At 44.9% G+C, this 27,670-nt stretch overlaps 2 protein-coding genes and 1 pseudogene across 4 annotated transcripts in view; 1 reads left to right on the forward strand and 2 right to left on the reverse strand.

The window, feature by feature from the left end:
* The window catches only part of LOC134573755 (zinc finger protein 850-like), a 788,930-nt gene extending 785,843 nt beyond the window's left edge, over positions 1–3,087 (reverse strand). Inside the window, exon 1 of the mRNA XM_063433536.1 lies at positions 1,476–3,087. Within this exon, the coding sequence (XP_063289606.1) occupies positions 1,476–3,087 (1,612 nt within the window). The remainder of the gene's footprint in view (positions 1–1,475) is intronic.
* Positions 1–17,878, reverse strand: part of LOC134601775 (cystatin-A-like) — a 104,534-nt gene extending 86,656 nt beyond the window's left edge. The window contains exon 1 of one of the 3 annotated variants that reach the window (XM_063446279.1): positions 17,773–17,878. The gene's annotated coding sequence lies outside the window, so the exon portion shown is untranslated. Of the gene's footprint in view, positions 1–17,734 lie in introns of all 3 variants that reach the window. The other 2 variants (XM_063446277.1, XM_063446283.1) reach the window with 2 other exon arrangements.
* On the forward strand, positions 14,568–15,327 carry LOC134586421 (E3 ubiquitin-protein ligase RNF220-like; annotated as a pseudogene).
* Positions 17,879–27,670: the final 9,792 nt, after the last annotated feature.

Here is a 27,670-nt window from a genome sequence, read left to right on the forward strand (position 1 = left end):
TTGCAGTTTTCATAAACTGCAATATTTACATTGCAGGGTTAACTGCTCCTCTAGTGGCTGTCTATTAGACAGCCACTAGAGGGCACTTCCTGGTTTATAGCACAGCTATGTGAGGACCTCCAGCATTGCTAAAATCCCCATAGGAAAGCATTCAATGCTTTCCTATGGGGATGTCTAATGCGCGTGCACGGCATTGCCGCACATGCTCATTAGGTCTCAACCCGCCGTCGGCCGCGCATGCTCAATCGGTCTCCCCCGCCGGATGCAGGTTAGAAGGTTAACAATAATCTTAACACTTTCATCTCTTGTATTTTGCAATGTTTTGGTTCTGTTAAGCGACCATCACTTTTTCTTTCTATTGTTAGCATGCCATAACTGTAAGCATATATAGACCAAGCAGGTGTCTATGTCATATACTTTAAATACTATACTACGCCTACCATTTCTGCTCCATAGTATAAAATTGTGCAGACCCTCTACTTGCCATGTTAGGAAATGTACAATAATATTATGCGTGTGACTGCTGTTGTGGCAACACAGGCTTGATGTAAAAATTTGTCTAAGTATGCAATTAGGAGGCGTACACATAAAGATAAAGTTATTGAAACCTTTAAAATGTGTAAAAAAGGTTGTGGCTTAACAACCATTCTGTCCAATCTATGATTAAAGCCATGCATTATAAAAATGGTTAACTTTTTTCCCTTTGGTTTTTACTGTATGTATTGGGGCTGCTATGTGTGCTATGGTCGTTGCTGCAACCCAAGAGTAGTGGGAGTTTGAGCGCAAGACTTGTTTTTGTGTATTTAAATAAATGGTAATACTTGGGGGTAAAATATAATTTACACAAATGATTTTACTATTTATGTTTAAATGAACGCCAGGAACAAGAAGTGACCACAACCCGGAAGTAATGCATTCGACCGGCAGGTGACTCAATTTAGCAATCATCTAAACCACATAAATTGTGAACACAGAGCATCTATCAACATGGCACTGCCTTTATTTGGTGTCATTTTTTATTGCTATATTACAAGGACATTATGCGGTAGTGTATATTTATTTGTGCATTACACACTGAGTTTTATATGTCCAACTTTAATTTTCCAATAAATACATTTTTAAAATGTATTCTGCCTGTCTTGCCTGTGGACACCTACCGAAGCCAGTACTGGCACCCTGAGGCTATTTACATAGAGCCTGGCACGGCTCCATACTTGTGAGTGAAACCATATACACACCCATTGTATTGTAATAGATTACACTATGTATGTTTTATCACTTTCCTTTTAGAAACTGTATTCCTGTACTAGTGCACATTGCCTGATACTATTAAGTGTAAGTTATTATTTTTATCTTTCAACTCAGGATGCTGTGCATTTTATAGTGGTTTTACCTCTATGTTATTTTGTTTATTTAAAGCTCTGATTTACTGGCAAAACATTCCCCACATTTACTACATTAGAAAGGCTTCTCGCCGGTGTGAGTTCTCTGATGTGTAACAAGATTTGAATGTCGCCCAAAACATTTTCCACATTCAGAACATGAGAATGGTTTCTCTCCTGTGTGAGTTCTCTGATGTGTAACAAGATTTGAATGTCGCCCAAAACATTTTCCACATTCAGAACATGAGAAGGGCTTCTCTCCTGTGTGAGTTTTCTGATGTGTAACAAGATTTGAATGTTGACCAAAACATTTTCCACATTCAGAACATGAGAATGGTTTCTCTCCTGTGTGAGTTCTCTGATGTGTAACAAGATTTGAATGTTGCCCAAAACATTTTCCACATTCAGAACATGAGAAGGGCTTTTCTCCTGTGTGAGTTCTCTGATGACGGATAAGTTCCCGATGTCGCCCAAAACATTTTCCGCATTCAGAACATGAGAAGGGTTTCTCTCCTGTGTGAATTATCTGATGTGTAACAAGATTTGAATGTTGCCCAAAACATTTTCCACATTCAGAACATGAGAATGGTTTCTCTCCTGTGTGAGTTCTCTGATGAATAACATATTCTGAATGCTGCCCAAAGCATTTTCCGCATTCAGAACATGAGAATGGTTTCTCTCCTGTGTGAGTTCTCTGATGTGTAACAAGCTTTGAACGGTATCCAAAACATTTTCCGCATTCAGAACATGAGAAGGGTTTCTCTCCTGTGTGAGTTCTCTGATGTGTAACAAGCTTTGAACGGTATCCAAAACATTTTCCGCATTCAGAACATGAGAAGGGTTTCTCTCCTGTGTGAGTTCTCTGATGTGTAACAAGCTTTGAACGGTATCCAAAACATTTTCCGCATTCAGAACATGAGAATGGTTTCTCTCCTGTGTGAGTTCTCTGATGTGTAACAAGCTTTGAACGGTATCCAAAACATTTTCCGCATTCAGAACATGAGAAGGGTTTCTCTCCTGTGTGAATTATCTGATGTGTAACAAGATTTGAATGTTGCCCAAAACATTTTCCACATTCAGAACATGAGAATGGTTTCTCTCCTGTGTGAGTTCTCTGATGAATAACATATTTTGAATGCTGCCCAAAGCATTTTCCACATTCAGAACATGAGAATGGTTTCTCTCCTGTGTGAGTTTTCTGATGTGTAACAAGATTTGAATGTTGCCCAAAACATTTTCCACATTCAGAACATGAGAATGGTTTCTCTCCTGTGTGAATTATCTGATGTGTAACAAGATTTGAATGTTGCCCAAAACATTTTCCACATTCAGAACATGAGAATGGTTTCTCTCCTGTGTGAGTTCTCTGATGTGTAACAAGATGTGAATGTCGCCCAAAACATTTTCCACATTCAGAACATGAAAATAGCTTCTCTCCTGTGTGAGTTCTATGATGACAAGCAAGCTCTCCTTTACTGGCAAAACATTTCCCACTTTTACCACATAAGAAAGGCTTCTCTCTTGTGTGATTTCTCTGATGACTGACAAACTCTGCAGTAGTGACAAAACATTTTCCACATTCCGAACATGAGAAAGGTTTGGGGTTTATGTTTACTGTCACCTTTGAGAACATATAGGTATCTGAGAAAATGCTTGATTTATTAGAGTTGGACTCCTTGCTTCTGTTATTAAAAGATTTCTTCATAGCTTTGCTTCATGTATTTCTGTTCTCGTCACCTCTTCTGACAAATACACCTAAAAGAAACATACTGGGAGTTAAAGGAAATCGGTCACAATAAATTATTGTTTGCTATACTTAGAAAAAAATAGACAATATTTACACAATAGAAACATAGAAACATAAGAAAGACATAGATAAGAAATACGACTGTAGCGGAGAGGTAGTATAATCCACAAGGTCTCCGCTGGTAGACAGGAAAAGCAGGGATAAATCCACATAGACAGGTACAGCATACAATAATCCCGGTAGCGTGTAGAAATCCTTCCCTCCCAAGAACTAGACGAAACATAGGCTGAGAGTCAACTGAGTTCTTTATTCACAGGTCACAGTATTTATGGGATTCCCCATGCAAGGGGTTTCCCTACAGACATTCCATGGGGAACTTAACAACCTGTACATTTCTCCCATAATACACTGCTGCACGAGAGGGACACTCCCGCTAGAATATACAGTTAAGTGGATTATCCCCTCGTGCAGCAGAACCAATATTTCACATAAAAATACATAACTTGGATATTATTCGTTAGATTTAAACGAATGGACGTTCGGTAGATAGCTGGGGTCTGAGCGCACATTTCGTGAAAGTGCCGCTCAGATCCCAGCTTAAATAACCGAACGCCGCACGAAATACACATATTTTTTCTTCAAACTACCGAATGACTCCATAGAAACACATTACCGAAGGACCGGGGCTCCCGAACGGCTTAGAAGTACAGTGGTATTCGTGCCGCCGAGTAGCCGATTTTAGTTCCAGGCGCTCGACGACCAAATACCGCTGGGCTAACAAAGGATCCAAGATGGCCGACCGCCGCGTGGTCGGTAGCCGAACGACGGCCACCCTGAATCCTCTTAATTACCGATTGTAACAATGTTGCAATCCTTAATGGGAGCCACACAACCTCCTGTGTGTGGTCTCCATTCGGTAGTTTGTTCGTTTCAGGAATGGTGTTAAAATTCACCGTTCGTGAAACGATTGTATGAATGCAGGCGGTTTTTTGAATGCCAGCAGCATACGAACGCTATCGTTCCCCTGAACCAGATTACACATAATACATACGCTTGGTTCTTTTAAAGGGGTATACACATGCAATAACAGGATATATACATAAAGGACAATATACCATAATACATACGCTTGGTTCTCTTAAAGGGGTGTACACACGCAATAACAGGATATATACATAAAGGACAACATACAGTGGCTGTGTTTGCCACAACGACCATCAGGTGTCATGGTGATTGCGAAGAAATCAAGTATTTTGTGTGCATTAACCCCTTTATTAGCAAAATTGTGTAGACTCCTTTTTAATGAATTTGCTTTGCTAAACTAGATTTAGTCCATACAGCCTCACGTATCTGCATTTATGCTAGAGGAACAAATTACAGATTCTGTGTATATCACATATATTCTATTCTAAACACATGCAGGACATCATTTCACAGTTATCCTCCCCTACCTCTGCCAATGGAAGGCTGTGCCAAGTATCTGCTACTCTTTGTAGTAGATACCTGTTTTGACCTGCTGGTGCTACTGGGAGTTAATGAGTTAATATGTCTTTAAATTATTAATATATCTTTAAATTATTTTTTGTTTACCATACTTAGAAAAACTGACAATATTTTCATCACACACACACACATACATACATATACATACACATAAACAGGAGCTGGTTAAGGACAAACTGTGCATTGTGCAAAGTTCCCCCAGAGGGAACAGCTGAGATACACCACAGTATCCATATACTAATGTAGTCACTAGTCTGTATAATAATACTGATTATCTATGCACTGATAATAAACATGAAGCTCTGTATAATAATACCGAGTACCTATACACTGATGATAAACATGTCGCTCTGTATAATAATACAGAGTATCTATACACTGATAATAAATCTCGCTCTGTATAATGATATCGAGTACCTGTTATGTTTGATGATAGCTGACTTACAATAACATACCGTCTATCAATCAGCCAGGATTTATTGATCACAAGTCACATATTATGTTCGATCCCTTTGTTGATATCCACATTCCTGCTGTATCATACACCCAACATGGCCGAACTCCATGCACACACTGGGAAGAGAGCAAATCTAGGGGGTGTATCCATCCCAGCATGACTTGCACACTTCCTACAAGAGCTGGTTAGGGACAAACTGTGCATTGTGCAAAGCTCCCCTAGAGGGAACTGCTGGTATACACCACAGTACCCACATAATAATGTAGTCACTATACTGTATAATAATACGGAGTATCTATACGTTGATAATAAACATGTCGCTCTGTATAATAATACCGAGTATCTATACGCTGATAATAAACATGTCGGTCTGTATAATAATACTGAGTATCTATACACTGATAATAAGCATGTCGCTCTGTATAATAATACCAAGTATCTATACACTGATAATAGACATGTCGCTCTGTATAATTATACTGAGTATCTGTAATACTATCCTTACCTTTTTGTGTCATTTTACCCTCCTCCCTCTAGCATGTAAGCTCATTGAGCAGGGCCCTCAACCCCTCGGTTCCTGTGTGTCCAACTTGTCTGGTTACAACTACATGTCTGTTCGTCCACCCATTGTAAAGCACTGCTGAATTTGACGGAGCTCTATAAATATCATAATAATATGCACTGATAATAAACATGTCGCTCTGTATAATAATACTGAGTATCAATACACTGATAATAAACATATCGCTCTGTATAATAATACTGAGTATCTATACACTGATAATAAACATGTCGCTCTGTATAATAATACCAAGTATCTATACACTGATAAAAAAAACGTCGCTCTGTATAATAATACTGAGTACCTATACACTGATGATAAACATGTCGCTCTGTATAATAATGGCGAGTATCTATACGCTGATAATAAACATGTCACTGTGGCAGCAGCAGCCATCTTTAAAACTGTATTTTCGTTAATATGTATGTACCACTTTAAGAACCAAGGGTATGCATGTGTAATGTATTGCAGGTCTATGGCGTCTTGCTATTACTGCATTGCAGAACATTTAAAAGTTGACAGTTGGCAGTTAACTCCTGGAGCCGGAAATAAAAATTGTTAGTTGATGTTACGATTGCCTCCGGGCTAGCAGGAGGTTTGATCGTTTGGATGTCCTGGTTCCCGAACACAAAGAGTCGAACTGAGCTGCAATCGGTAGAGACCTGTAAGTGTAGAATCTCCCTATAGCTATAGCCTAGCTAGGATACCCTGTTCCCACAAAACGAGTCGAGGCTGCGATTTGAGGGTCAAAATAAGAACTGGCTTTAGTGACACAGTACAGCGGTATTTATGCAAACATCCTCGGTCCAGGGACAACCCCCTCTGGACCGAGTGGCATGTCGGGACAAAATATACATTCAGCCAATAACAACATACTGTATCTTTTGAAATAAGTCCCCGCCCTTCTTGGGGATAATGAATACAACGGCTGGAATGCCTCGATTATCCCCCAAGGGCCCAAAATCCCACGTGGAATAACCATAAAAGAAAACAGTATAAAATATACAATTAGAATATTTCACTAGGAATCCCCCACATTCCACCCATCATTAGGTAGCTCAGTTCAGAGCGCATCATCCATGCGAATAGCGCTCCGAACTCACGAATGGCCCATTCAGTCTCTGGCATACAAAGTCTTTCGTATGGTTTTAGTCCCGAACACGAGGTGGCGGCCATGTTTTAAGCGCTGACAATAGGCAGCGGCACCTCGGGGTGAGCTTATGGAGCTCTCTATGGCCAGACGGATATACGAACCCCCGCTCTCTGTCTGGAAGTCATTACCATTCGGGGTACGAATCGAGGGCCACCCGGGATGGTACTTAGCCTGCGGTTAACCGCAAACCGCAACTCCCTGGGTGATCAAGTGGCGGCACACGTCTTCAGCTGGGTGGTCGGCCGTTCGGTACTTCCAGGGGTGACTGAGGTTAAGTGGCGGCACACGCCGAACTGGGGGGTCCGTCGTTCGTTTGTCGAACTTCGGTATCACTCCTTTCGGGTATTTGGTAGTTTTCCAGCAAAAGGGTCAGTAGTAGCAGCGATGAAACAGTCATAATGTAACAGTAATGTAACAGTGCTCCCTCTTTGTGGAACACTCTGGCAGACACCGTCTGACCCCTTTTCGGGGTAGACTAAGGCTGTCCAGATTTCTGGTTAGGCTGGGCTGATATCCGTTTGCCTGGACAATCCATCGGCATTGCCATTCTGTTTCCCGGGTCGGCAAGTGATGGTGAAATTAAACGGTTGAAGGGCCAGACTCCACCATAATAGTCGGCCATTATCTCCAGAGACCCGGTTTAGCCATACCAATGGGTTGTGATCCGTAACCAGAGTGAACTCTTGTCCGTACAAATAAGGAGTCAACTTCTTTAGTGCCCACACCAGTGCCAAGCACTCCTTTTCCACGGCTGCATAGCTAATTTCGCGTGGTAGGAGCTTGCGACTGATGTAGGCAATAGGGTGCTCCCCTCCGTCTTCGCCTACTTGGCTGAGGACAGCTCCCAGCCCGAACATGGAAGCGTCTGTGTGAACGATAAAACTTTGTTAGGGGCTAGGGCAACCAACACGGGAGCATTCACAAGAGCAGTTTTTAAAGTCTGAAATGCTGTTTCACAGTGGGGAGACCACAGGACCTGTCGAGGAAGGTTCTTTTTGGTTAAGTCCGTCAGGGGTTTGGCAATGGCACTATAGTCAGGCACGAACCTCCGGTAATACCCTGCGGTACCTAAAAAGGCTAGTACCTGTGTCTTAGTGGTGGGGGTGGGCCAATTGGCGAATGCCTCTATCTTAGTCGGCTCTGGTCGTTGTTTCCCGCACCCCACTCTATGACCCAGGTACTGCACTTCAGCCATTCCAAAATGGCATTTCTCAGGTTTCAGAGTCAGGCCAGCGGCCCGAATCTGATCCAAGACTATCCCTACGTGGGCTAGGTGTTCCTCCCAGGACGCGCTATGGATCGCTATGTCGTCCAGGTATGCGCAAGCAAAATCCTGGAAGCCATCAAGGAGTCTATCCATTAAGCGCTGAAACGTGGCTGGGGCATTTTTCATCCCGAATGGCATAACCTTGAAGTTATATAAGCCAAACGGGGTGACGAATGCCGACTTAGGGATAGCGTCCCTGGCCAGGGGGATTTGCCAGTAACCCTTACATAGGTCAATGGTGGTTAGGTAATTTCCCCTGGCTATGTGATCCAGTAGCTCGTCTACCCTGGGCATGGGGTAGGCGTCTGTCACAGTTTTATTATTAAGCTTCCGATAGTCCTCACAGAATCTGGTAGTACCGCCCTTTTTGGGTACCAGTACTACCGGTGATGCCCAGGGGCTATCGGAGGACTCAATGACCCCTAGTCTCAGCATTTCCGTGATTTCTTGTTTCATCCCGGCTCTGACTGCTTCGGGGGCCTGTTTTAAGGGCTTCTGCCCGGGGGTATCTACCTGGTGAGTAGCTAAATTAGTGTATCTTGGCTTCTGGGAGAACATGGCCTGTTTCTCTCGGAGCAATTGATGTAATTGTTCCCTCTCTACTGGGTTAAGCCGTTCGCCTATCTGTACTTGGATCACTATATCGGCCAGGTTATCTTGGGTGAGCAAGTCGGGAATGGGCAGGTTATCGGGGTCTTCGGCTGCGGGGCTACAGATGGCCAACACATCTTCAGGGCGTTGCAGATATGCTTTTAACATGTTGACATGAAACAATTTCCTTAGGCTCGGGTCGTGGCAGCTGGCCATTACATATGTGGTGTCCCCTCTCTTCTCTACTATCGGTAAGGGCCCTGCCAGGCTGCCTGCAACTTGTCGGCTTTAAGTACCATTACTTTTTGTCCTATCTCAAAGCTCCTTTTCCTCGCTCCCCTATCATACCAGACCTTCTGTCGCCTCTGGGCCGCCTGGAGGTTAGCTCGGACCGACCTGGCTAATTTCTCCATGCGGTCCCTAAGCTCTAGGACATATGGTATGATGGGAACCCCAGCATTCTCCGTCTCTCCCTCCCAATGCTCTCGGATCAGGTCTAGGGGGCCCCGGACCTTGCGTCCGTACAGCAGTTCGAACGGAGAGAATCCGGTAGTTTCCTGAGGCACCTCCCGATAAGCGAACAGGAGGTGCGGTAGGAAACGTTCCCAGTCTCTATATTCCTGGGTGAAGGTTTTTAACATTTGTTTAAGGTTCCCATTAAACCTCTCGCATAGTCCATTGGTCTGGGGGTGGTATGGGGAACTGAGGAGGGATTTAATCTTGCAGACCTGCCACAGCTGTTGTGTTAGTTCAGCTGTGAATTGTGTGCCTCTGTCAGATAGGATTTCTCGGGGGAATCCTACACGAGAGAAGACCTGTACCAGCGCATTGGCTACGGTGTCCATCTGGATATTGGACAGTGCCACAGCCTCCGGGTAGCGGGTAGCGTAGTCTACAATAGTGAGAATATATCTCTTCCCGGAGGGACTGGGAGTGGCGAGGGGTCCTACTAGGTCAATGGCCACCCGGCTGAACGGTTCTTCTATGAGAGGCATATTTACGAGGTGTGCCTTAGGGTGGTCTCCTCTTTTGCCTACCCTCTGACACACTTCGCAAGTAGTGCAATACGCGCGTACATCTGCATGTACCCCTGGTCAGAAGAAGGTATGGGTGATCCGTTTGAGGGTCCGGGTTACTGCTAAATGTCCTGCTATCCGGACATCATGACCTATCCAGAGAATATCCCGTCTATATTTGTGAGGGATTACTAACTGCCTCCTATGGTTCCCTTTCTTTTCCGTATGTCGGTACAGTCTGCCCTGTTCCCATACAAACATCTCTTGGTCAGATCCCCCTGTCCCTGAGTCGGCTCTCTCTCTGTATTTCTGGAGAGTGGGATCGGTTTTAGTTTCAGCCTCGAAGGCGGTAGGGGTATCCCAGGGTAATGGGGAAGGGGGGTTAGGCACAGTCGGGTTCGTTCTTACCTGAGTCTCCCGCACTGGTGAAGGGTCTCGAGTATGTCCTGCTTGGGACCGGGTGGTGACCGGGTGCACCTCGGAGTTATATGATGGGGCAAATGCAGAAGTCATAGGTCCCAGGTCATTGCCCAGTAAAACCTCAGCGGGTAAACTATCCATGATCCCCACCCTCACAAGTCCTTTTCCCGCACCCCAATCAAGATGCACCTGAGCTGTGGGTAATTTGTATATGTCCCCTCCAGCCACTCGGACCGCCAACGTGTCTGTGGAGCGCCTATGCATTGGTACGAGCTTCCCCTGGACCAGAGTAATAGTGGCCCCTGTGTCTCTCAACCCTTGCGCCGGACGGCCTTCCAACAGTACCTCCTGTCGATGGTGCTGTCGGTTGTCGGTTGCGGCATATACGGGGTTGGCTTCATGTAAGGGTCCCAGATATTCCTCCAGAGGGCTTTCTTGGTCCACACAGAAAGCGCGGGCTGGGCGGTTATTACCCGGGGAACTGGGGTGAGAATTCCTTGGGGTGTAGCTGTTGTTGAGGGGCAGTTGGCAATGAGGTGCCCTGGCTGCTTGCATTTGTAGCAAGCGGGGCGGGAACGTTCTTGAGGGTACTGGCTGGGTGGCCCGGCATAGCGAGTAGGTCCGGCCAGCACTGGGGTACGAAATTCTGGTCGGGGGCTTGGTCTATGGGTTTCTCGTGGTTCGGCAGGGTGGCCGTTCGGGAGTGGTGGTATTCGTGTACCTGAGCGTCCCGGTGTTCGTCAGCTAGTCGGGCTGCCTCATTGAGATCGCTCGGACGCCGATCTTTTAACCACTCTCGGTCCTTTGGCTCTAACCCATTATAAAAATGCTCTAACAAAAACAGTTCCAGTACTTCGGCCGCTGTAACGGCACGTCACCCATTCATCCAGTGGGTGGCCGCTCTCCGCATGCGGTGGGCCCATTCAGCATGAGTGTCATTAACTTTCTTGCTGGTGTTGCGGAATTGCCTGCGATATGTGTCGGGAGTTACTGCATACCTCCTCAGTAGGGTATCTTTCACCGTCTGGTATTGCTCTGCTTCCTCGGTGCTGAAAGTCCGAAAAGCCTCCATAGCTCGGCCCGCCAGTTTCCCGGCTAGTATCTTTGGCCAAGCTGTGGTGGGGATTTGGTGTAACGCACATTGCCGTTCGAAGTCGGCTAAGAACTCATCAATCCCCATTTCACTTTCCACAAACGGCTTGAAGGCTGCGAAGGGAATCTTTGGGACTCCCGTTGCCTCCGTGGGGTTTCGGTCGGCGATTTTCATTTTGTGTTCGTAGGCTCTGGTCCTTTCGACATCCGCCTCGGCTTCGGCCATCAACTGCCGTATTAGTTCCACGGAAGGGTTCTGCCCATACAGGGGAAGCCTCTCCCTGACCAACCGAGTTTTCTCATCGGTGAAAGGTGCTGTGGGTTCTGCCATGGTAAAACCCTGATCCATCTCGGTGAGTTCCGCGATTAGCTCTCTCCTTGGGCGGCTGTTCGCGTGTCCACCTCGGCTCTCGAGTAAGTCTTTTAGCGTGGTGCGCTTTAATTTGTCGTAGTTACTCTACATCCATTCTGTACCTCTTTTAGGAATTCCAGGATGATCCTGCCGCTGCCACCAATTGTTACGATTGCCTCCGGGCTAGCAGGAGGTTTGATCGTTTGGATGTCCTGGTTCCCGAACACAAAGAGTCGAACGGAGCTGCAATCGGTAGAGACCTGTAAGTGTAGAATCTCCCCCTAGCTATAGCCTAGCTAGGATACCCTTTTCCCACAAAACGAGTCGAGGCTGCGATTTGAGGGTCAAAATAAGAACTGGCTTTACTGACACAGTACAGCGGTATTTATGCAAACATCCTCGGTCCAAGGACAACCCCCTCTGGACCGAGTGGCATGTCGGGACAAAATATACATTCAGCCAATAACAACATACTGTATCTTTTGAAATAAGTCCCCGCCCTTCTTGGGGATAATGAATCCAACGGCTGGAATGCCTCGATTATCCCCAAGAGCCCAAAATCCCACGTGGAATAACCATAAAAGAAAACAGTATAAAATATACAATTATAATATTTCACTAGGAATCCCCCACATTCCACCCATCATTAGGTAGCTCGGTTCAGAGCGCATCATCCATGCGAATAGCGCTCCGAACTCACGAATGGCCCGTTCAGTCTCTGGCATACAAAGTCTTTCGTATGGTTTTAGTCCTGAACACGAGGTGGCGGCCATGTTTTAAGCGCTGACAATAGGCAGCGGCACCCCGGGCTGAGCTTATGGAGCTCTCTACAGCCAGACGGATATGCAAACCCCCGCTCTCTGTCTGGAAGTCATTACCGTTCTGGGTACGAATCGAGGGCCACCCGGGATGGTACTTAGCCTGCGGTTAACCGCAAACCGCAACTCCCTGGGTGATCAAGTGGCGGCACACGTCTTCAGCTGGGTGGTCGGCCGTTCGGTACTTCCAGGGGTGACCGAGGTTAAGTGGCGGCACACGCCGAGAACTGGGGGGGTCCGTCGTTCATTTGTCGAACTTCGGTATCACTCCTTTCGGGTATTTGGTAGTTTTCCAGCAAAAGGGTCAGTAGTAGCAGCGATGAAACAGTCATAATGTAACAGTAATGTAACAGTTGACCTCCAAGCTTTGTGTCGTCTAGTTCTTGGAGGGAAGGAATTGTAACTACGCTACCTGTCTTGTACCTGTCTTGGATTACCTTTCCTGTCTACCAGCGGAGATACCTTGGATAATACCTCTACTCCGCTACAATTGGTGGCAAGCGACGGGATCTTAGCTACACAGCAAGAAGCGTTCGGCAGGAATTTAAATGAACTGAAAGGAAGAAGCAATAATCCGTGAGTTAAACCATTCGGATGAAACCGGAGTTCGGGAATACAGAGAAACACACGAACAGCCGGTGAATGGAAACGGATTATACCCTTTTGAAACGGAACACATTAAAGGAATAACTGGAAGCGAGAGGGAGAATAGAAAGCAACAAAGCAAAGGCTGTTCTAATCGCAGAGCTCATGGAAGGAGACAGAGCCGCAGCTGCTGCAGCACCTCCAAGGGAGGAGGAGCAAACCAAATTTGCTAAGGAATATAGGAGCAGGATGGCTTTATTCCCACCAGCCCTAGCTGAACAGATGGCTGACAGGGTTTATACAAATGTGCAGGACTACATCATGCTTCGAAGGTCGCAGATGAACCAGCAAGCGGGGGAGGGAGTCACAACGCCTGTCCCTACCCTGCCAGGGAAAGCAAAGATTCCATACCAAGCGTTTAAAGCCTTTACGGATACAGAGGGCGACATTGATGACTATTTGCAGGACTTTGAACGGTTATGCAAGCTGCATGCGATCAGCCCTCAAGATCAAGTACCCTTGTTAGCTGGTAACCTATCAGGCAGCGCAGCAGAAGCGTACCGAGCCGTGTCTGAAGAGGACAGCAGGGACTATCAGAAGGTAAAACTAGCCCTCCTAGCACGATATGCCATTACACCTGAGGCATACCGACTGCAGTTCCGGGAACTGAAAAAACAGAAGAAGGACTCACACGCTGAGTTCGCACACAGTCTACAGCGAGCAGCCACCGGGTGGGTTGAGGCAGCAGGATATCATGCAGTTATTGCTACTGGAACAGTTCTACATGAGCTTATTACCAGAACTACAGAACTGGGTAAGGGATCGTAAACCCTGTACCTTACAAGAAGCCGCTAAACTAGCTGATGAGCACCAGGACACCAGGCGGGAACAGCGCTCATCACATAAAGTATCTTCTCAGCCAATCCTTCCCCGACCTACCCTGGTCGATCCACCCCGGCCAGGAGGGACCTACCATCAGCAGCCTCCCAGATACAACAACCAGGCACATATCCGATGCCATACCTGCAACCAGCTGGGACATGTACAAAGGGATTGTCCCCGAAACAGGGCCCGACCATCCTGGCCCCATCAAAGACAACCACCTGTCCCTCGAGCAGCAGTACACTGCTATCAGACAGGAGCATTTGTCCAGCCTTCCACCCCCACCCAGATGGAAGAACCACTAGTCACCCTCCACGAAGTGAACCTGGTGCAAGCGGCCTCTGACAACCGCCAAGGTCATCGACAAGTGGTCCATATCGAAGGAAAGCGGATGGAAGGGTTGAGAGATTCCGGGGCCACCATCACTTTGGTCCGGAACCACCTAGTGGCAAAGGAACATCTCATGGGAGACTGTATAGCAGTACGGGTGGCAGGGGGAGCCATTTACAAGGTCCCCACTGCCAAACTACATTTGAATTGGGGAGCAGGGGCAGGGCAAGTGGAAGTGGGGATGATGCAGGACTTGCCTGCGGATGTTATTTTGGGGAATGACTTGGGGGAGCTAACCTCCGCTTTTGTTACACGACCAACCCCACAAGAGGCTTACCCAGTCGTCACCCGTCAACGGGCTCGCACCACGTCACCACCCACCGACTCTGAGGCTCAGACCTTCCTGAGGGTGAGAGTTAACAGACAGACCAGACTGAATGCTCGGATTTGAAAAATGAAACGAAGAAAGCAAGACGAGGGACAGAGAGAAAGCTGTATGAATGAAGATGACTCTGTAGATATTGAAAATGAGAACGGACACCGGTTTGAAGAATATGAATGGTGCGGCCAGAAAAGGATACGTGCTACAACTCTTTTGGAAGGAGGGTTCCGTGGGTCCGGTTTTATAATGTGTAGCAGCAAAGAAAATCACGACAGTGACGCTGATCTTGACGTTGACTGAGATGACACTCTAGAATATGGCAAGGCACAGTACACGGAAGCAGACATTATCCCATGCACAGGAGAAGAGCCGGGAGAAGCCAAAGAGAGAGAGGCTCTTCGGGGGGCAGTGTTAAATGGTGGCACGCCAAGTACCCGAATAACAATAGAATTTTCCAAATGGGCCAGTGATGAAATGCCCTCAACAAGTAACGGAGAGAGCAGTAAACAGGAATCCATGCAAAAAACATGCAAAAACAGTGACATAGAGAAAATCACAGAAGAGTCTGCTGTGACGACGTTTGAAGCCCTAAAGGCTCGTATACGTGAGTTAGAACGGCAGTTGTCCCGGGGGGACCGCTACAAATGCCTCATCTGCATGGATTCCTACACAATGTTGGCCCGTCCACTGCGAGGAATGTTGGCTGCGTACCCTGGGCGCTAAGAAGTTATGTCCGCAGTGTAACACCATCACTTCCCCTGGAGACCTGAGGTGTGTATATTTGTGAAGACCAGCTTTGCTCCGACAGATGGGACTTCCCTTTTGGTGGTCCCTGGAACTCCTTCAGGGGCTGAAATGTGAGAGACCCTTTTTTAAATGTTTGGAGCAAAGGAACTTGTAAGCAGAAGATACTTTTCCTGATTGGGAGCCATGATCGAGAGGAGCTATATAATAAACTTTATGGCTTCCAAAACCTCATCTGCAGCCCTATTTGTATGGACAAACTTTTTCGCTACTCACGGATCACAACCCGTTGGTCTGGCTGAACCGGGTGTCAGGAGACAATGCCAAGCTGCTGCGCTAGAGTTTAGCGCTGCAGCCATTTGATTTTACCATCCAGTATCGCCCGGGAAAGCTAAATGGAAATGCCGACGGGTTATCCCGACAAACGGAACTGGACAAGTGATCTGTGGGTACTCCTCCGGACATCCCCAAGCCGATCCGTTGGGATCAGACTGTGTATGCCGGCTTGGTTCTGGGGGAGCACTGTGGCAGCAGCAGCCGCCATCTTTAAAACTGTATTTTCGTTAATATGTATGTACATATATGTACAATATGTATATATGTATTACTGCATTGCAGAACATTTAAAAGTTGACAGTAGGCAGTTAACTCCTGGAGCCGGAAATAAAAATTGTTACTTGACCTCCAAGCTTTGTGTCGTCTAGTTCTTGGAGGGAAGGAATTGTAACTACGCTACCTGCCTTGTACCTGTCTTGGATTACCTTTCCTGTCTACCGGCGGAGATACCTTGGATAATACCTCTACTCCGCTACAGTCGCTCTGTATAATAATACTGAGTATCTATACACTGATAATAAACATGTCGCTCTGTATAATAATACTGAGTATCTATATGCTGATAATAAACACGTCGCTCTGTATAATAATACTGAGTATCTATACACTGACAAACATGTCGCTCTGTATAATAATACTGAGTATCTATACACTGACAAACATGTCGCTCTGTATAATAATACTGAGTATCTATACACTGACAAACATGTCGCTCTGTATAATTATACTGAGTATCTATACACTGATAATAAACATGTCGCTCTGTATAATTATACGGAGTATCTATACGCTGATAATAAACACGTCGCTCTGTATAATAATACTGAGTATCTATACACTGATAATAAACATGTCGCTCTGTATAATAATACTGAGTATCTATATACTGATAATAAACACATCGCTCTGTATAATAATAGTGAGTATCTATACACTGATAATAAACATATCGCTCTGTATAATAATACTGAGTATCTATACACTGACAAACATGTCGCTCTGTATAATGATACTGAGTATCTATACACTGATAATAAACACGTCGCTCTGTATAATAATACTGAGTATCTACACACTGATAATAAACATGTCGCTCTGTATAATAATACTGAGTATCTATACACTGATAATAAACATGTCGCTCTGTATAATAATACTGAGTATCTATACACTGATAATAAACATGTCGCTCTGTATAATAATACTGAGCATCTATACACTGATAATAAACATGTCGCTCTGTATAATAATACTGAGTATCTATATACTGATAATAAACACATCGCTCTGTATAATAATACTGAGTATCTATACACTGATAATAAACATGTCGCTCTGTATAATAATACCGAGTATCTATACACTGACAAACATGTCGCTCTGTATAATGATACTGAGTATCTATACACTGATAATAAACACGTCGCTCTGTATAATAATACTGAGTATCTATACACTGATAATAAACATGTCGCTCTGTATAATAATACTGAGTATCTATACACTGATAATAAACATGTCGCTCTGTATAATAATACTGAGTATCGATACACTGATAATAAACATGTCGCTCTGTATAATAATACCGAGTATCTATACACTGACAAACATGTCGCTCTGTATAATGATACTGAGTATCTATACACTGATAATAAACATGTCGCTCTGTATAATAATACTGAGTATCTATACACTGATAATAAACATGTCGCTCTGTATAATAATACTAAGTATCTATATACTGATAATAAACACATCGCTCTGTATAATAATACTGAGTATCTATACACTGATAATAAACATGTAGCTCTGTATAATAATACTGAGTATCTATACACTGACAAACATGTCGCTCTGTATAATGATATTGAGTATCTATACACTGATAATAAACACGTTGCTCTGTATAATAATACTTAGTATCTATACACTGATAATAAACATGTCGCTCTGTATAATAATACTGATTATCTATACGCTGATAATAAACATGTCGCTCTGTATAATAATACTGAGTATCTATACCCTGATAATAAACACATCGCTCTGTATAATAATACTGAGTATCTATACCCTGATAATAAACATGTCGCTCTGTATAATGATACCGAGTACCTGTTAGGTTTGATGATAGCTGACTTACAATAACATACCGTCTGTTAATCAGCCAGGATTTATTGATCACAAGTCACATATTATGCTCGATCCCTTTGTTGATATACACATTCCTGCTGTAACATACACCCAACATGGCCGAACTCCATGCACACACTAGGAAGAGAGCAAATCAAGGGCGTGTACCCATCCCAGCATGCCTTGCACACTTCCTACAGGAGCTGGTTAGGGTCAAACTGTGCAGTGTGCAAAGCTCCCCTAGAGGGAACTGCTGGTATACACCACAGTATCCACATACTAATGTAGTCACTAGTCTGTATACACTGATAATAAACATGTCGCTCTGTATAATAATACTGAGTATCTATACCCTGATAATAAACATGTCGCTCTGTATAATGATACAGAGTATCTATACGCTGATAATAAACATGTCGCTCTGTATAATAATACTGAGTATCTATACGCTGATAATAGACATGTCGCTCTGTATAATAATACTGATACCGGAGAAACTGACGGAAGCCAAGCACAGAGAGATGGACACAGGTTTCTTCAGGAAGGAAGAGATTCTTTATTGGATCACCGATCGGGACTCAGAGGGACTAATGTCACCAAAATACAGCAAATTCTGAGCCCCGGACAATAGTGCAGGCTCCTTATATAGGCATATAACTCCTCCCATATTAAGCTCCACCCGCACATTCTCTTGACCAATCAATACAATATAAGAATTAACTTCCTGTTTGACCGCATGGCTTGTCCAGCACAATGGAGGAGGGGGAATACTATATCCTGTATTCTTGCACATGCTCCGTACACTACTGATCGTATCTTGCCTCGTGCAACCAACTGATCGATACGTCAGCATATGCACGTACACATGCCACGTGGTAATCTCGGCCTACTAAATTTATTTTTACCGAGATTCCACCACATTCCCCCCTTTGATGCCTCTTGATATTTTACAATTACTTGAGGCATCACATAACCTTGGTTTTGCTTACACCGCAAGTTACCTTGAACCAGACCAGACTTATCTTATGATGTGAATCTTCAACATTCATCTTCCTGCAGTGGTTCTCCCTGATCTAGAGCCCTATACTTATATATCGCCATTATCTGTGCAGCAGCCTTCCTCTCTGCTATACTTCCTATCAGGCTTTGCACAGACCTAACTACTAGGGGTATAAGACACGGTAGGAGTAGACACAACAGTAAAATCAGTAGGACTCCACCTACCACTGCCTTAAGCCCTCCAAACCACTCATACCAGCTACCAAACCAACTACTTGGATTGTACCCTTTCCATACCTGAGTAGGCACATGCGCTAGTTTAACCATATGGCTAGTAAGCTCAGCTATTGCTTGCCCTTCGTCATCTATTTGAAGACAGCAATTGCTTAGGTTAAACTTCCCACATACACCTCCCTCTACTGCCAAAAGGTAATCCAAGGCTAATCTATTCTGGTATACTGCTGTCCTCATCCTGGTATTATGTTTCACTAGGAGATTGAGCGCTTGTGATGTTTCATTAGTGATAATCTCAACCACCGCCTGTAATCTTATAATACGGTTGAGCATATAAATAGGGGTTCTATAACCAAAGGTACCATCCTCAGCCCACGTGGCTGGCCCATAATAATCTATGATACGCTGGGGAGGCCATTCATTATCTTCCCAGGTACCTATCTCTAAGGGTCCCCTTTTCTTCCTATGATTCACATCATACACTTTAACACCTAAAGTCTCACCTGTTTCAATCGGTAACAAGAAGAAGGATGGTTTGAGCATACCCAACACACATGCCCCTTCCCAGTCCTGTGGCAGCTCCGAATAGGCTTTCTTACCACAGATCCAGTACAAATTTGCTGGGGCTCTCCAGGTAGATGTGATGGATAAATCAAACCACACATCCTTTAAATTGGCGTATCTAGCAAACGGGTTAGATGGTTCTGAGACATTTGAAGCCGACCACCAAGTTGTATTCTTTGTATCATCATCATAAGCTTTTTGCCCTAGACAAGTTAATTCTCCTACAGAAGTATTATACATTATTCCTTTCCTTGCTATGCAAACATAACCTATGATGGAGGTCTTTAATCTCCACTCAGATTTACCTCTAACACTCAAATGATAATCGGCTGGTGCAGATATTAGTTGGTCAACTGCCTCAGAACCGGACATTACCTCCTTTGCTTCCCAAGGCCATTGGTCTCCCATGTTAGTACCTCCACACACATAGCAGTTGGTAACATTAAGACTACCGGCAATACTTTCAGCTAGGTCAATGAACAGGTTCTTAGCGCTATGGGGGATCTTATTATCTATACTCATCTCTTCATAAAAGGAGTGGTATACTTGATGAGTCTGGGAGGATACCGTATCAGTCTCTATCCCTATAAACAATAATGTCCCAGGATCTAAACCCGTCCCGTATATCTGAAACCCAAATAAATTGCCATACTTATCTAGGAACTTGTCGGGATTATTAATAAGTATATGGACTGGGTTGCATTCCATAGACTTACAATATGGGCTAGTCGGCAACTTAGTCACTATCATGTCTTTATCTACTGTCTGTCCCCAAGTCGCCCACCCCACACAAGACCAATATGGGCAAAAGTTATAGTCTTTATTTGGGCATCTAGGACTCACATATTTATTTTTACTACTGGGACAAATATATTTATCGTTAGATCCATACGTCCTCTCCCATCTAAGATCCCCACATACATTCCACGGCTTTCTACCACTTGATATCGCCTTACATGCATCAAATAGCAGAACACCCGAAGAATATACGGATTCTAACACCGTCTTATTAATTAGGGTCCCCTGAGGATCTCCATTCCTGAGAGTCAACCAAATTGTACGAGGCTGATACTCCGGACTGAAGCACTTAGGTTCTCCTACTCCTAAATGGCATACACTATAGTCTATATTTAAGTATCTACATCTTGATACATCTCCTTTACATTCGTATTGTGAATGCCAAATTAGGGTTTGGGAAATATGGTTACCTGTTCTCGTAGTCTTAATGCATACCTCACAGCTAGGAGTGTCGGTACCTCTACCTTCCTGAATATAAAAACACATGTAAATAAACACAATCAAAAGCACATCTTTCGCCGTCATCCTCAGTCTTCGTCCGTGCGATGGCGCCTCAGCTTCCAGGATGTGAGGGCTGCAGGGAATGGAGTTCTGCTCGTCTTCACAGGTGTCCCTTCGAGACTTTCCTGGCTTATACACTATGTGATGGTAAGAGGACAGGCTTTATTATGGCCTTCTCACTTACACCTGTAACAATAAAATTTGTAATCCACAATAATTCCTCGTTACTCCGACTGAGTAGTGCGTTTCAACCGGATCTTGCAGGGATTCTCTGGATCTGCTGTAACTTGCCAAGAATCGACTGCTGCTGGTTTAACCCTGGAGTGATGTATCCACGGAGTCACTTCTGCTACTTTTATCGCTGTAGGGGTAGACAAAAGAACAACATAAGGACCTCTCCACTTGGGCCCTAACGGTACATTATTCCACTCTTTAATCCACACTTGGTCACCTGGATGATAATTATGAACAGGGGGATAAATATTCACAGGTAATCTATCTTGTACCCATTTCTGTACCTCCTCCATAGTCTTACCCAACTCTACAACCTGCTGCCGAGTAATTCCTTCTCCCAACTGACTCAAATCCCCCCTTAAGTTACCAAGTACGGGAGGTGGTCGCCCATACATAATTTCAAAAGGAGAGAGGCCCATCCTTCTGGTAGGGGTACTGCGGATTCGCAATAGAGCTATAGGTAAGAGAACGTTCCACTTAAGTTGGGTTTCCTGACACATTTTAGCCAACTGGTTCTTAATAGTTCTATTCATTCTCTCTACCTTACCAGAACTCTGGGGTCTATATGCAGTATGAAGCCTCCACTTTATACCAAGCATATGAGTCAGTTGTTGTAGGCACTGGTGAACAAAAGCTGGACCATTGTCCGATCCTATAGAACAGGGTAGTCCATATCGGGGTATTATTTCTCGTAGCAGGAATCTCACAACTTCTCCTGCTTTCTCTGTATGAGTAGGACATGCTTCTACCCAGCCTGAATAGGTGCACACAATTACCAGCAGGTAACGATGTCCACCCGATTTAGGCATCACTGTAAAGTCTATTTGTAGATCGGACATGGGGAGTCCCCCCATAAACTGGACTCCTGGTGGCTTTACTGGTCCTTGTCTTGCATTATTCTTAGCACACGTTACACATCTGCGTACAATGGCCTGAGTCAAATTGGACAATCTTGGTATGTAGAAATGTTTCCGGAGAGATTCTTCAGTACTGTCTCTCCCAGAATGTGTCCCGTTATGATAATTTTGGACAATTTCTACCGCTAGCGATGCTGGTATAACTATTCTTCCATCTTCTAGCTGATACCACTTGTTCTCCAAATACTTTCCCGGTTCAGTCTTTAACCACTCCTCTTCTTGAGTTGTATAAACTGGAGTCCATTGAGACAGTGGGGTTGGTATTAGAGCAGCTATATGCCCCACATACTCCTGTCTTCCTGATTCAGCAGCACGCTTAGCTGCACTATCTGCCATCCGATTTCCCTTAGTTACATCACCATCTCCTCTCAGATGCGCTCGACAATGTATGATACCGACTTCTTTCGGCTCCCACACTGCTTCCAATAGTTGTAGGATTTCAGCTGCGTACTTGATTTCTTTGCCTTCTGAATTCAGTAGTCCTCTTTCTTTATACAGAGCTCCGTGGGCATGAGTGGTTAAAAACGCATACTTAGAGTCCGTATAGATATTTACTCTTAAACCTTCAGCCAATTGTAACGCTCGTGTTAGTGCTATTAATTCTGCCTTTTGTGCTGATGTTCCTTTTGCCAATGGCCGAGCTTCTATCACCTTGTCTATTGTTGTTACTGCATATCCTGCATAGCGGATCCCTTCTTTCACATAACTACTGCCGTCGGTATAATATTGAACATCGGGGTTCTGGATGGGAAAATCACGAAGATCTGGTCTACTTGAGAATACTTCATCCATTACTTCCAAACAATCATGTTGACTTTCAGTAGGTTGTGGCAAAAGGGTAGCTGGATTTAAGGTGTTTACAGTCTCTAAATGCACTCTTGGGTTTTCACACAACATTGCTTGATACTTGGTCATACGGCTGTTACTAAACCAATGATTTCCTTTGTAATCCAACAACGTCTGTACTGCATGTGGAACTCGTACATAAAGTTCTTGACCCAGAGTGAGTTTATCGGCTTCAGCTACTAGCAGGGCGGCTGCAGCTACGGCTCTTAGACAAGGTGGAAGTCCGCTGGCCACTGCATCCAATTGCTTAGACATGTAGGCAACAGGTCTTTGCCATGATCCCAAGTACTGTGTCAATACTCCCACAGCCATTCTTCTTTGCTCGTGTACATATAAGTAGAATGGTCGTGTGTGATCAGGTAGACCTAATGCTGGGGCACTCATCAAAGCCTTCTTCACATCTTCAAATGCCGTTTGCTGTTCTTGGGTCCATAAGAAGGGGTCGTGCTCTGTACCTTTGATGGCTGCGTACAGAGGTTTTGCTAGTATCGCATAGCTGGGAATCCATATCCTACAGAAGCCCGCTGCCCCCAAGAATTCTCGCACTTGTCTTCTATTCTTGGGTATTGGTATTTGGCAGACAGCTTCTTTTCTCTCTGGCCCCATAATCCTTTGACCTTCAGAGATATGGAATCCCAGATACTTGACAGTTGGCAAACACAACTGAGCCTTCTTTCTAGACACCTTGTATCCTGCCTTCCAGAGAATATGTAGTAGATCGTGCGTTGCTTGCTGACATTTTTCTTTTGTAACTGCTGCTATCAACAAGTCATCTACATATTGTAACAATACACATTCTCCTGGGATAGACTCGAAATCCAATAAATCTTGACTTAGGGCTGAACCAAATAGGGTAGGTGAATTTTTAAACCCTTGGGGCAGTCTTGTCCAAGTCATTTGGCGTTTTGAGCCCGTTACAGCGTTCTCCCATTGGAAAGCGAAAATACATTGACTTTCTGCGGCAATTCGGAGGCAAAAGAAGGCATCTTTGAGATCTAAGACTGTGAAGTAAGTAGCCCCGCCCGGAATTAAAGCAAGCAGGTTATATGGATTGGGTACAACTGGATGTATACTAACAACCGCATCATTGACTGCTCTTAAGTCCTGTACAGGTCGATACTCATCTGTACCGGGCTTTTGAACAGGCAGCAATGGGGTGTTCCAGGGGGAAGTACAGAATTTTAGGATACCATACCGTATGAACTTATCCAGATAGGATTGGATGTTCTTCTTAGCCTTCTGTGGGATGTGGTATTGTCTTAGGCTCACTGGATAAACCCCAAGTTTCAGTTCAATTTTTATAGGTGGAATATTGCGGGCCAGTCCTGGTGGGTTGTTCTCTGCCCAAACTCCTGGTATGTTAAACAATGTCTCATCACTCCTAGGGTTTTGGCTAGTCAACACTGTATAAAGTCGCCACTCTTCTTCCTTTGGTACGGATAAAGTCATAATACCTGAAGGTCCATTAAACTTTAAAGATGTTGTTCCATTTGGTAGGAACGTAATCTGCGCTTGTAATTTTGATAGCATATCACGTCCCAGCAATTGGACTGGACATTCAGGCATATAAAGGAATTGGTGTTTTACTACGTGGCCTCCCAATGTACAGAGTCGACTTTTAAGAACCGGTCTTTCAGCACTTCTTCCAGTTGCTCCTATCACAGTAATAGTCCTTCCAGATGGAGGAGCAACTAGATTAGTCACCACTGAATGTTCAGCACCAGTGTCGATCATGAACGCACTCCTTTTCCCCCCTATTGATACATCGACCATAGGCTCCGCTCGACCAAGGGGGATGGAGCCCGGTCGGTATCAATAGTCCTCCATGACCGTGTCAGCCAATCCTACGAAGTCCCTACCTTCTCTATCGCGGGACCTTTGCGCTGCTGGAATATATCTATCTTCCCTAACACTTCCTCTGTTCCCATTACTCCCTCTATAACCATTACTCCCTCCGGGGCCTCCTCTACCTCTCGCTCTGCCTCTAAAATTTCCATAACCTGTCCTAGGTCTGTCTTTCTCAGACTGTTCTCTTCGCGGACACTCATTTCTCCAATGCCCTTCTTCCCTACAGTAAGCGCACTGATTTCTACTTAGAGGTTCCTCATTCCACTTACTATCGCCTCTATCTGGGCCCCGTCTATCTACGCCTGCGATCGCTACCGCTAGCATATCAGCCTTTTTACGCATCTTGCGCTCCTCCTCTTTCTTACTTTCCGTATCCCTGTTCATATAGACCTTATTTGCTACCTCCATTAGTTGGGTGATGGACATACCTGCAAACCCTTCTAACTTTTGTAGCTTGCGCTTAATATCTCCGTATGCTTGGCTGACAAAGGCGGAGTTAACCATTCGGGAATTGTCTGCGTCTTCCGGATTAAAGGGGGTATACAAGCGGTATGCCTCCAATAATCGGTCATAAAAGACACTGGGCGCTTCATCGCTTTTCTGAATCACCTCAACTGTCTTCGACATGTTAATGGCTTTCTTTCCTCCTGCTTTCATGCCAGCAATTATAGCGTCTCTATAGGCTCTGAGTTGAACCATATCAGCACCATTTACGTTCCAATCGGGATCGGTATTGGGATAGTGTGTTGCGGCCCATGCTGCTGGATTAGCTTGGTTCAAAGCACGGGCTCTATCTTCTAATGCTTTAATGGCTGCTTGATTTATTCTTGTCCTTTCCTCATTGTTAAATAAAGTCATTAGTAACTGCTGGCAATCAGCCCATGTCGGATTATGCGTCTGTACTATTGAGGTGAACAGATCAGTCATAGCTTGTGGTTTCTCAGTATACGAGGAATTATGGGTCTTCCAGTTTAAAAGGTCGGTAGTGGTAAATGGGACATATACGAAGACTGGGTCAGCGTGTGCCATTTGACCTGCGGCATCGATATAAGCTGACCCGGGATTTAGGCGAAGAGGCATCTGATAATGCTTTAATTGTTGGGCACCAGTCAACTGTCGGGTTTGGATGGGGCTACGTAGGGAAGCGTCAGTCATGGTTTCCGGTCGGGGAGAGATAGGGTATGGGGATGTGGGAGGTTGGTTTTGGGAAAAGGTCGTAAATAGAACACTTCGAGCCGAGCTAGATGAAGCTTGACCGGAAGTCTGAAGTGGCGCCAAATCAGGATATTCGTTTCTAATGGGGGTGGGTTCTGGTTCCGGAAGGGGAGATTTAGTACGAGGGGGGGTGGATCCTGTACTGGAGGAGGAAGCGGAAGTGGATGGGGGTAATGAGGGGAGGGGTGCAGGACTTCCTGCGTTTGCGTCACTTCCTCTTAACGGAAAGTAAGGGGGCGGCAAAGGGATCTCGGACTCAGGGGGCGTGTCCAAAATGGGCCTAACACCAGTCCTAGTGGACGAACAAGTCCTAGCTACCATGAGGCGACACTGCTCCTCGTGGCATGTCTGGAGCCATTTTGGCGAGTCATTTACGGCCTGTCTCCAACAGTCAATATAAGGAAACTGGCCGTAAAGTTCAGGCCTACCTGATACAGCCACGTGTAAGCGCTGTACCAGAGTTAGATCCAAACTGCCACGTGGCGGCCATGCCGCAACCAAAGTAGGCCACTCCCTAGTGCACAAAGTAACTAAACGCACAGAAGACATCTTAACCCCAAAATCACAGGTTTTGAATCCCTTTTTAAAATTCTTAACCATACATCCTAAGGGATCCGGAATCGTTGACTGCGACGCACCCATTTTTAACAATGGAACGTCGTCGACAACGATTACTATACACGCGTACTTATTCAACAGTCACACCCGTTTCCTCTGGCAACAGCACCACGTGGTACGGTTACCAAGTGAAACGTACACAATAACACAATAAACACTCAGGGAATTCCCGTACACACACAGCTGCTACACCAGTCACTATATAATCAATATTATGCCCTTTGGCGTAACTATACAGTCACCCACGCTATAATTCTCTATATATGAATTACCCGTCTATAACACACCCCAGTAACATCGTCTTTTACAAATAGCGGTTACAGTACGGTTAGCATAGGTCAAAGCACAAGTTAAGGTCACAATACAATTATTAGTGGTTATGGTGTTAAACATGCAATGGACGACAATGATTAGTACTTATTATGCAATGTCAGTAAATATACAGGGTTATGGTACCGTGCACTATGATACAGCAACACACTATTAACACTCTCGCTAGACGGCTGAGCTCGCGCTATCTAACAAGATATACACTTTACTAAAACAATCGTTAACACATTTACAATTCCCAACTAAACTATTGGCCAGTACCTTGAATGGACTACCTAAAAACAATCTACATACGTTTTGGTTAGCCACACTGCCCAATCACCACATATATAGCGAGCTAGAGGACCGAATTTACACAGACGCCTCTTAGTCGCACTATACAACGAGCTAGAGGACCGAATTTACACAGACGCCTCTTAGTCGTACTATCAAAAGTCTAGTGGGTTCCAAATTTACACGCCTTCCCACTTAGCCCAGATAGGATGAGAACTAGCGAACCGAATTTACACAGACGCCGCTTAGTCTCCCGGTCCCTCCGACCTAGCGAACAAAATATACACCCTAGAACGCTAGTCTAGACAAGACACCGGTGTCCGGCTAGGGCTTATTTTACACCAGAGCGCCCTGCCTGACTAACAGAATCAAACGGTCTGACTAAAGAGCGTTCGATCGAGCGGTGCGCCTTCGCTCCTTCCCTCCGACAGAGGGGGCAGATACAGATTCAAAAACCCCTTTGGGCCTACCGCACAATCGGTATACCCCTAGCGGGTCCTGCCGTCTAAAACAGCAGTTGTCTTACCTCCTCGTTCCTGAA

This window comes from Pelobates fuscus, chromosome 1 (assembly GCF_036172605.1).
Source record: "Pelobates fuscus isolate aPelFus1 chromosome 1, aPelFus1.pri, whole genome shotgun sequence".
Taxonomy (NCBI): domain Eukaryota; kingdom Metazoa; phylum Chordata; class Amphibia; order Anura; family Pelobatidae; genus Pelobates; species Pelobates fuscus.